The sequence below is a fragment of the Carlito syrichta genome, unplaced genomic scaffold (genome assembly GCF_000164805.1).
Source record: "Carlito syrichta isolate Samal-C Ts95f unplaced genomic scaffold, Tarsius_syrichta-2.0.1 Scaffold305805, whole genome shotgun sequence".
In the NCBI taxonomy this organism is placed as follows: domain Eukaryota; kingdom Metazoa; phylum Chordata; class Mammalia; order Primates; family Tarsiidae; genus Carlito; species Carlito syrichta.
Window position 1 is genome coordinate 249,599 of NW_007249901.1, and position 11,585 is coordinate 261,183.

At 41.6% G+C, this 11,585-nt stretch overlaps 1 protein-coding gene across 8 annotated transcripts in view; it reads right to left on the minus strand.

Moving 5' to 3' along the window:
* Positions 1-11,585, minus strand: part of USP48 (ubiquitin specific peptidase 48) — a 103,110-nt gene that overhangs the window by 58,504 nt on the left and 33,021 nt on the right. For all 8 annotated transcript variants that reach the window (XM_021714836.1, XM_021714835.1, XM_021714839.1 and 5 more), the window contains exons 4-8: positions 8,305-8,432; positions 7,556-7,680; positions 6,809-6,917; positions 2,959-3,092; positions 1,685-1,767 (exon numbers count right to left, since the gene is read on the minus strand). In XM_021714836.1, the coding sequence (XP_021570511.1) occupies positions 1,685-1,767; positions 2,959-3,092; positions 6,809-6,917; positions 7,556-7,680; positions 8,305-8,432 (579 nt within the window). The remainder of the gene's footprint in view (positions 1-1,684; positions 1,768-2,958; positions 3,093-6,808; positions 6,918-7,555; positions 7,681-8,304; positions 8,433-11,585) is intronic.

Here is an 11,585-nt window from a genome sequence, read left to right on the forward strand (position 1 = left end):
AAAAAAAAATATATGTGTGTGTGTGTGTGTGTGTGTGTGTGTGTGTGTACTAAAACTTTACTACATTTAGTAAACAACATACTAAAATTAAATATTTTATAGGCTTTCAATCTATCAAGTCTATTTGATAAACATCGTTCTCATTTTCTTTACAGCATAAACTGGGCAAATGTATAATACACTTTATAACAATAACAATACCAACTCACACAGTGGAGTCAAGGAAGGTGCTACATTTCTATCTCCTAGGCTTCTGGCCTCTGAAGAGCCACTACTAACCCATCAGATGTCTCTAGTTTCAAACAAGTACCTGAATAAAGGAGGCAGGAAGCAAACTACCACATAAAGTGAACTATGGCTAAGTTTGTTCACTCAACGAGCATAACAACAATGATATCTAGAGCAGAGTTTACAGCAGTTTCCTTTTTCCACGGATGTGCAAATTTTATACCAAAGTACTAAGAGAACATTCTACACTTGAAAGCTTAAATATTTACTTTATACATCCCTCACTAGTGTTCGCAATCATTTTTTAAAGGTTTCTACAAGGCCAGGCATGCATGATGGTTCACGCTTGTACTCCCAGCACCTTGGGAGCCCGAGACCTTGAGGCTAGCCTATGTAACATAGCAAGACCAAGTCTACCAAAAAATACAAAATTAGCCAGGTATGATGGCGCACACGTGTAGTCCCAGCTACTCAGGAGACTAAGGCAGAAGGATCTCCTGAGCCCAGGAGTTTGAGGCTACTAGGCTTGTGTTACTGTACTTCAGCCTGGAGACAGAGTGAGATCTTGATTCAAAAATAAATAAAAATAAAGGTTTCTACAGCTTGTTTCTATTGTAAGCTGTCTGAAGAACATTTTCTTGAATGAAGACAGTTTATGAAATAACCTCTACATTAAAAAATTCATAAGTAATAAAATCAACCGTAAAAGGGAAATAAAATAGTCCTTCCAGTCAGGGCAAGAGAAACATAGGATCAGATGTTTGTTTTCTCTAACAAGATTCATCTTGCTTGCTAAGGTAAAGACCACCAAAAGAAAAAAACCATTACTGATTTATTGTCAAAACTATGACATAGCATCCTAATATATCAATGGTCACAGACATGAAGAACGACAGCATAAACATTGAAATTATGTTGCCTAAATGTTTCTGAAAAAATATTTCTTTTGTAAAGGCGAATGGATGCAGCTTGGAGACACTTAGTTTTGAGGAGTAACAGGAAACAGGGCTAAAACTAAGGTAACAAGGGCTCAGAAACAGTAAAATAACTTTTCCACTTTTTTACAGATTCCTTTTATACCCTCACTTATATATTCGTGAACCGCCAAATCTGTGTTATGTGCTTACTCACGGAAAATGGAATCAGCATCTTGACTCTCCTAAAAACGCCTTTATCCCCAGACAGAGATTAGCACATAAAAATGAGCAGTGAACTCAGCGATGCTTGCTTTCTTGATCTGTGTGGCGCTCAGGCACATGTTCATTTATGTAATTTGTCAAGCCACACTTTTTTGGCATTCCGAACTTTCAGAAACATGTCATACGTCACAATGAAAAAGAAGAAAACCTGAGATATACGGAGATGTCTGAAATCTTCTAATCTACGCTCGTCACAAGCAGATCACAAGTTATCATCTCTGAGCACTCTAATTTCCACTGCTTGGTAAAACTCTTACCTTCGTGTTCTACATAAGGTTCCATATCCAAAATTTCTGAGAAGCCAATGTAGGTATTCAGCTTTTTCTTATGTCCAGTTTGCCTAATCAAGAGGAAAACTGCTTATTTTTATATTTAAAACAATCATAAACCAATGTATAAGCTCTACTTGCTATTTTGATAAACTCAACAGTAGCGTGGGTATCATTTAGCTATCTTATTCAAAAGCCTGTATGATGAGAACTAAATACTATTTTATAATTGGGCAAATCATAATCAAGGTTAAAAGGCATGACTTCAACATGTTGATTCCATGTACAAAGGGGGACCCCCAAAAATCCAGAATTTAATGATAAAAAATTGTGTTTGTTCTTACATGTTTAAACTTCAGTCACCTTCAGTCATCTGTTTGATGCAATATATCTACTGAGATGCTTTTTCCCAATGCTCAAAACAGTTTTTTAAAAATATCTTTTAGTACTGTTTTTTGTTTCAACCTCTTCTACATTGGTAGAACGCTTCCCTTTGAGAACTTTTTTCATCCAGGGAAACAAATAAAAAGTTGCTTGGGGTGAGATTGAGTAAATAGGGAGGGTGGGGCATAGGGGTCATGCCATTTTTTGGTAAAAAACCGCAGAACACTCAGCACAGTATGGGCAAGTGCGTTGCATGGTAGAAGAATCCGTCACCTGTTTGCCACAACTTAGAATGTTTCTTCCAACACAGCCTCTCACAACAATGCAAGCTGGTACACTGATGCTGATGGGTTCTTAGAACACTTACCTAGTGGGAAAGCCTGCACTACAAGAAGCATGCCCTCCATAAAATAATTTGGTTTTTTTGGGTCCCCCCTTGTATGACTTATTTCCACAAGATTTAATTTAATCACAAAAGAACAACATAAATGTTCTTGCTTTGTAGAAGGCATGCACATGTGCAAAAATTTCCTTGATTTTAATAGTAAAATGAAAGATATATTCCCATGGAAGGGGGAGAGAGGTTCTGTAATGAGTAAAAAATTCACTCTACTTAAAATACACAATAATAAAGAATGTCACCTTGCAGTTTTTAATAATTTCTTAGAATAAAAAAAGTAAGGATTCCCAACTTTTCTAGTTCTCAATTCTATCTTTAAGAAGTTTACACTAAAATCATGAAAAACCAAAATTTCAAAATGACAGGTTCCATCTCTAACTTTCATCCTCAAATCTAGAGTTTCAAATGATAATCATTTTACTCTTATCTATGGAAAAATCTGTACATATTACGAACACTATGAACTGCACACATTTACCTGTCAAAGACAAAACGCATAAGCTGCAGGTTCAGGGTGCAAGGGAGGCTAAGAAGTCGAATCTTTCTTGTTGCATTCTGTTTGCTTTGACAATTTTCACAAAAATATCGATTGTCTCCTTCTAATTTTTCTTCCTGGTCAGGAATAAGATGTATTAATTAAATAAGGAGAAGATGAAAGGATTTAAAACAAGTGCTAGAATCTCTGATGTCAAGTAGGACTTCATTTTAGTCAGCAGCTCCCACTCAAGCTGTTTAAGAACAAAAGCCGGGCTCGGTGGCTTAGCCTGTAATCCCAGCACTTTGGGAGGCCGAGGTGAGTGGATTGCCTGAGCCCGCGGGTTCGAGGCCCACATGGGCAACTTGGTGAGACCTCATCTGTATAATAAATAAAAAAATTAGCTGGGTGTGGTAGCGCGTGCCTGTAGTTCCAGCTACTTGGAAGGCTGAGGTGGCCACTGCACTCCAGTCTGGGTGACAGAGTGAGACTCCAACTCCAAAAACAAAGAACAATGGGCACAGAAGACAAATAGGCACTGCTAGCCGTGACATTATCAAGTTGTGTACAACCGTATTTAAAACTGATGTGCCTATTTCCAAAATGTATGATTTTAAAAATACTTGTTTCAGCCAGGTTCGGTGGCTCAGCCTGTAATCTCAGCACTTTGGGAGGCTGAGCTGAGAGGACTGCCTGAGCCCGCGGGTTCAAGACCAGCCCAGGCAACTTGGTGAGACCTCGTCTCTACAATAAATAAAAAAAGTAGCTGGGCATGGTAGCGTGCTCCTGTAGTTCTGGCTACTTGGAAGGCTGAGATGGAAGGATCGCCAGAGTCCAGCAGGTTGTTGCTGGGGTGGCCATGAGTGTGCCCAGCCTGGGTGATAGAGTGAGATTCCAACTCAAAATAAAAAATAAAATGAAATAAAATAAAATAAAAATACTTGTTTCAAGGTTCTTTGCCCTGGTAATCCCCCTTCTGGGAACTCCAAACAAGTAGGTTTTAAAAATAAATGCCATATATACTTTGATGCAAAATTAATTTTAAAACCGTGAAAATGAGTAGAAATTACATATGGGCACCAGAATATAAAATTTTATACATATATATATATACACACATACACACACACACACACATTTGGTTAAAATTACTAAATCAACATTTGAGACTAAGCTAAAAAGAGAAGTGTAGAAAAATCAAACATTTCAGCCAATAGTAGTTTCTTTTTTAAATATGCCTTTGTATTTCTTGCTATAACAGATTTTTGTAAGAGATAATTCTATTTAATTCAATACTGGTACCATGATTTCTTCACTTGGCTCCCACACATACCTATTTTCTTCCTAGCTCACTCACTGTTCCTCCACAGCATCCTTGGCCAGCTCTCCTCTCTCCCTGACCCCTAAAGATTTGAATATGCCAAGGCTCAGTCCTTGTCTCTCACTCACCTCCTTGGTGATTTATCCAGCCCCAACTTCTCCCCTTGAACTACACCTCTCCAATGTAACCTGCTCCAAGCCAAACTCCTAATTTCTCTCCCAACTCTGAAGCTCCCACAGTCCTCTCCACGTCAGTTATGACAACTCCATTTTTTCAGTTCATCAGGCCACACATCTTAGCAATCCCTGACTCTCCTCTTTCTCTCCATACCCAGTCCACAAATTTTATCAGTTCTACTTTGAAAATACATCTAGGCTAGGTGCAGTAGCTCATGCCTGTAATCCCAGCACCCTGGGAGGCCAAGTCAGGACATTCATTTGAGACCAGGAGTACACAACCACCTGAGCAACACAGTGAGACACTCTCGCCACAAAAAAAAAAAAAAAAAAAAAAAAAAAAAAAAGCCATGCATGGAGGTGTGCGCCTATAGTCCTAGCTATTCAGGAGAATGAGGTGGGAAAATCGCCTTAGACTAGCAGCTTGAGGCTGCAGTGAGCTGTGATTGTGCCACTGCACTCCATCTAGCCTGGGCAACAGAGGGAGACCCTGTCTTTAAAAAAGAAAAGAAACTATATCTAGGCCGGGCTCGGTGGCTCAGTCTGTAATGCCAGCACTTTGGGAGTGGATTGCCTGAGCCCGCGGGATCGAGACCAGCCCAGGCAACTTGGCGAGACTGCATCTCTACAATAAATAAAAAATTAGCTGGGCATGGTAGCACACGCCTGTAGTTCCAGCTACTTGGAAGGTTGAGGTGGATGGATCACGAGAGCCCAGCAGGTTGACGCTGGGGTGGCCTTGAGTGTGCCACTGCACTCCAGCCTAGACGACAGAATGAGACTCCAACTCAAAAAAAGAAAAAAGATAAAGAAAACAAAATATATCCAAAAGCCAAATACTGCACATCACCTCTTCTGCTAACCCCTGGTCCAAGCCATTGTGTGCTGCCCCGTCTGCCCTCACCCTACCTTCATTTGGCATATTCTCCAGATAGTACCCACAGTTATCCTGTTAAAACAGACTATCTGGGTCTTACGCTCACAATCCTGATGGCATCTCAATCTCACTCAGGGTAAAAGTCAAGCTCCCAACAAAGGTCTACCAGGCCCTATCTGATATGGCCCTTGGGTGTCTCTACGACTTCACCTTCTATTCCTCACCCTTTGCTTGATCACTTCAGCCACAACGACCTCCTCAAACTGCCATGCACATTCTCGGTTCAACATCTGCATTTGCTACTTCATCTGCCCAGAACACTCTTCTCTCTGATTCTTTTTTTTTTTTTTTTTGAGTCGGAGTCTCACTCTGTCACCCAGGTTGGAGTATAGTGGCACATTCATGGTCACTGCAGCCTCAACCTGCTGGGCTCAGGTGGTCCTTTCGCCTCAGTCTTCCAAGTAGCTGGAACTATAGGCATGCGCCACCACACCCAGCTAATTTTTTGATTTACTGTAGAGACGAGATTTCGCCATGTTACTCAGGCTGATCTCCAACCCTTGGGCTCAGGCAATCCTCTCACCTTCACCTCCCAAAGTGCTGGGATGACAGTTGTGAGCCACCATGTCCGGTTTCTTCTCTCTGATTTTTACATGGCTCACTCCTTCACCTCCAATCACTTTATTTCCAAATGCACCCAACCTCACCCTCCTCCCTTCCATACTGCCCAGCCCCTTCCCTGCTTTAATTTCCTCCACAGCACTTATAATGGTAGACACACTGTATGTTTCGATTCTGTCTTACTGGCCTCCCTAGCACCCCCACCACTAAACTATAAGCCCCACAAAGGCTAATCCGTCTGCTTCATTCCTTCATTCACTGCTGTTATCCCTAATAATGAAATGGTGCCTGACGCACAGTAAGCACGCAATAAATATTTAGCTGAATGAATTCAACAAATGGCTACTTCAGAAGGATGTGCTGGGGTGTAGGAAAAGCACAAACATATTTTCGCACAGATAGCACATCCATTATGCTGTGTGCCTGCTCATGCCTGATAACAAAGGTTTCCTCTTAGCAGTTTTCCACTCAGATAAAAAGAACCACGTCGGCATCTCCACAGGAATCTAAACACACGGAAAGTAGGAAGTTGGAGGGAAGGGGTTGAAGAACGACCACACTGATGTAAGAAGTACCTGCATGAGGTTTTCTTCAATACCCTGCTACACACAATCACAAAATAATATGTTTTCAAACACACATAGCTTTATGTATAGAACAACTTGAAATAACAAAAAATTACTTTAAGACACAGCCTGCTTTGGTACGTTATAAGTTTCCTCTAGATCATTACACAAGAGACACTTCTTATGTAGGAAAAGCTGACATAATGGCTCTACCCATTAAATCAAAATATCACTCAGAATAGCATTTAACTGTTAATGAGCAGAAACAATATATAGACCAAAATTTGAATACCTTCAAAAATTCCGAGATACAATCTGTTAACTGTTTGTGGCCTTGAATATTTAACTCCAGTTCATAAAACTTTGATAAAAGCTTAGACTCTCTGCCACACTGATTGCAACTATAATAAAATAGAGTGATAAAATTAAGATCAGAGTGGGAAAAGCAATAAAGTCATATTGTATTACATCCTAGAAAGATGGAAAGAAGCATTTAAACCTTAATTAGTTCTCTTTGACAGGAATTATTTATACTATGCATATTAAAAATTAAATAAAAACAAAAAGTGACTGGTGAGGTTGTGTTTTTGACCAGGAAATTCTTTGAAGAATAAAGCTAAGGGGTCCAAGTACAGTTTTGCTGGATGGCTATACACAGTGGTGAGGCTGGGCTTCCAGTATAATCATCCTCCAAATAGCAACACCGTGCCTATGGGAAATTTTTTAAGGGGTATTTTATATTTACTCTTAGTAATCCAGCCAGCTCCAGTCCTGCTCCTCTCAGCTCATAGCACACAGCCATAAAGCAAGAGCAGATGGCAAGAGCTCAACCAGACACAGTCCCTGGCACCTGGATGGGTTCAACTGCAATTACCAAGTCAGCTGCTTACATGTTCCCAGGAAAATGCATTTACTATAAATATTTCATGTCCCATGATAATCCACTAAAGTTATAACTTAGAACTGCACCGAAAATTAGTTAACATACAAGCAAATGTCTTAGAATAAAATGTACCATGAAAAGTTGAAATAGACTTACACAGTTACATAAGCATATTCCCCACAGAACTGCTGTTGGACAATGTTCCGCACATCTGGATTCTTTTGTTTAGACAAAGTATCTTCCAATAGAGACATAAAGAGCTTTGAAAATTCTTGAGCATCCTACAAGTTTAGATTAATAAAAAGAAACATCGTATCTTGCTTTTCAACTTTTAGTATAAACAGTAATGAATTAAATATTACAGAAAAGGCCTGTCCTCTCAAGTTAGCATTTTCAAGCAGGAACTAGCTATGTTGAGTCAGTTTGTGACCACAAATGCATTTCCAGAAATGGAATTAACTATAACGTGCAACTTACTAGACAGTAAATAAAGACTCTAACTCAAAATAGAAAAAAAATTTAATTTTTGAAAAGCATTCTACTTCATCTCCCTTTACAGTCTCAGAAATGCTTGGGTGCCTTGGAATATATATATTTTTAAAGTTCTTATCGGCTGGGCTCAGTGGCTCAGCCTGTAATCCCAGCACTTTGGGAGGCCGAGACGAGTGGACTGCCTGAGCCCATGGGTTTGAGACCAGCCCAGGCAACTTGGCGAGATCTCGTCTCTACAATAGATAAAACATTAGTTGGCCGTGATAGCATGCGCCTGTAGGCTACTTGGAAGGCTGAGGCAGAAGGATCGCTGGAGCCCAGCAAGTCGACACTGCGGTGGCGGTGAGCATGCCACTGCACTCTAGCCTGGGCACGAAGTGCGACTCCAACTCCAAAAAAAAAAAAGTTCTTACCTGCTGTTGCCCAGTGTCCAAACCCAAGGCTTTAACAAATCCAGATGGATCAATGTATCGCCTATTGCTATTCTGCAACAAGGCAAACAGGTACTGGAGATGCTCACAAATTGTCTGAGGCTCATAATCTATTAAAAGAAACATACAAGTTTGTTTTGTAAAAGTTGCTACTTTTCCTTCTAAAAAATGGGCCAGGCACAGTGGCTCATGTCTATAATCCCAGGGCTTTAGGAGGCCGAGGCGGGAGGACCACTTGAGCCTGGGGGTTCAAGACCAGTCTGGGCAAGATTCGATTTCTATTAAAAAAAATTTTTTTAATGGTACTTTTTCTTCACACGACAACATAATTAAACACCTTTATATCCAAACTATAGTAATGTTTTATCATTTAAAAACTTTAAAATAAGCCGGGTCCGGTGGCTCAGCCTGTAATCCCGCGCCTTTGGGAGGCTGAGGTGAGTGGATTGCCTGAGCCCGCGGGTTCGAGACCCGCCTGGGCAGGCGAGACCTCATCTCTACAATAAATCAAAAAATCAGCCGGGCGTGGTAGCGCATGCCTATAATTCTGGCTACTTGGAAGGCTGAGGTGGAAGGATCGCCAGAGCCCAGCAGCTCCAGGCTGCGGTGGCCGGGAGCGGCCACTGCACTCCAGTCTGGGCGACAGAGTGAGACTCCAACTCAAAAAAAACCAAACTTTAAAATAAGCAACCATGTCTTTTGGTTTTTTGCTTGCTTTTAGAGGCAGGGTCTCACTCTGTCACTGAGGCTGGAGTGCAGTGGTACGATCATAACTCACTGTAGCCTTGAACTGCTGGGCTCAAGCAATCCCCATAGCTCAGTCTCCACTGAGACAGTAAGTGCACACAACCAAGCCTGGCTAATGTGTTAGTATCATTTTTAAATTTTAAAAGAAACAAAATAGCAACCATGTCTTTTTGTGGGCTCAAGCAATCCTCCTGCCTCAGCTTCCGGCAGTAGTTGGGACTGCAGGGGTTTATCTCTGTGCCCAGTTGCAACCACATCTTTTGAAAGTAATGAGGCAGCAGTGCTGTCTATATATGTTCCCTAAAGGCAAGAGGATATCCATGCATTTACAGCAACTACAGCAATCACAACTGCTGTCACTAGTCATGATTTTAAAATCATGTCCAGTTAATATGGACTTGCCACAAATAAAGCAAGAGAGAAGAATCTCAAGCACAGCAATTCACACTTGAGTGAAGAACACTAAATCCTAGAATTTTAGAGGGGCAAGTTTTAATGAGTTGGAGTAGGGGACGCAAATAGGAAGCAAGGAGCTCAAGAGTCCTAGAAAACCTGAGCCTTATCTTCTCTACCAGTTATTAATGTATTGCTTCTCAGTTCCAAATCTACCCTTCCTTGCCTGTTCTGTGATAACAGAGAGATGAGCTCTGCAAATACGTCTCCTCTGCCAGCTACCAAGAGGTGAAGGCTTCTTGGTGAAGGGCACTGGAGGACCTTTCTCACCAGCCTCTTGGGAGTCAGTTTTCTCCAGGGCTCCAGGTTCCTGCAGCTGACAGTGGCCAGCAACTGCCCCGGCATCTCCTGATGGCATGCAGCACAGTGCTTCCAGTGAAGCACTTCTTGAACGGCCGCCCTATGAATGACTTCCTGCACACCATTGCCAGGCCCAGTAGCTCCTCATAGAGAGTTTCTGCCAGAGACCCCCGCAAGGCATCTCAGCCTCTTTCTGGCCATCCAGTGTATCCCAGGATTGCCCTGTCCGCAGAGGTAGAGGTTTGACTCTCAGGCCTGGGCTATGGCCTGGGCTATGGCCTGGGCTATGGAGGCTGGGCCTCTTCCCTGAGCATTCTCTTTCGGCCCTAAGGGTAAAGGCTGCTCCCTAACCCTTTTGTTCTTGTATTCTTTAATCCTCTGTAACTCTTAATTGGCTAATTCCACATTACTCTAATTCCCTAATGATGACTCTCGATATAAGACTTTCCCTGATCAAATTATTGTGCAGCTTGTCTTCTAACTGAAATTCGAATATTTATTTCCTAACTCCCAACTCTGGCTTTCAGCAAGTCACTGTATCATTTGTAAAAGAAAGACAGATACAATCTTACTTCATGAGGAGTAAGGGCTTTGCAGGCTGTTAAAAGCTTACTTATTCAGATAAGTTTGTATTTACTCTAACTCTCTCCTTTTACAGTTTGGAATACTCCATAGGAAGATCTTGATAACTCAAACCCTGCTGGTTTTCCTTTCTGCAAACTCAGGGAGTGGCTGAGCTAGAAAGAGAACTCAGACACAAACTCTCCAATACACTACACTGCACCCATTAAATAGATGAGAATCAGAAGGGTCCACTCTTGTCAGAGAATGTGGTAAAACATAAACAATTTATATGTTTAAAATTTTTTTTACTATTTGTTTCAAGGTATACATTAAAGCCACAATATCCAACAAAGGCCACGGCACATCCTTTTATAAAACAGAAATTTAATTTTCACTTGTTATATGTTATTATCTTCTCATTAATAAATTTATGTCAGGTCAGGTGTGGTGGCTCACATCTGCAATCCCAACACTTTGGGAGGCTGAGGCAGGAGGACTGTTGAGTCCAAGAGTTCGAGACCAGCCCGGGCAACATAGCAAGACCTCATCTCTATAAAAATTTAGCCAGTTGTGGTGGTACACACATGTAGTCCCAGCTACTTGGAAGACTGAAGAAGGATCTCCTGAGCCCAGAATTGTCTGAGTTGAGGTTGTGGTGAACTGTGATCATGATGCTGCACTGCAGCTTAGGTGAAAGAGTAGGACTCCAAATCAACAATAAATAAACAAATAAAATTATGCCAGAAAAACAATGCTAAAAATTAAAATTGATGGTCAAGCTCAGTGGCTCAGCCTGTAATCCCAGCACTTTGGGAGGCCGAGGTGAGTGGATTGTCTGAGCCTGCGGGTTCGAAACCAGTGCAGGCAACTTGGCGAGACCTCGTCTCTACAACAAATCAAAAATTAGCTAGGAGTGGTAGCACGCTCCTGGAGTTCCAGCTACTTAGAAGGCTGAAGCGGAAGGACTGCTAGAGCCCAGCAGGTCAACACTGGGGTGGCCGTGTGTGTGCTACTGTAGCACTCCAGCTTGGGCGACAGAGTGAGACTCCAACTAAAAAAAATAAAATAAAATAAAATAAAAAGGATTCACTTAAAATTACTTATATTTGGCCAGGCTCAGTGGCTCAGCCTGTAATCCCAGCACTTTGGGAGGCTGAGGTGAGTGGATTGCCTGAGCCCGCGGGTTCAAGACCCACCTG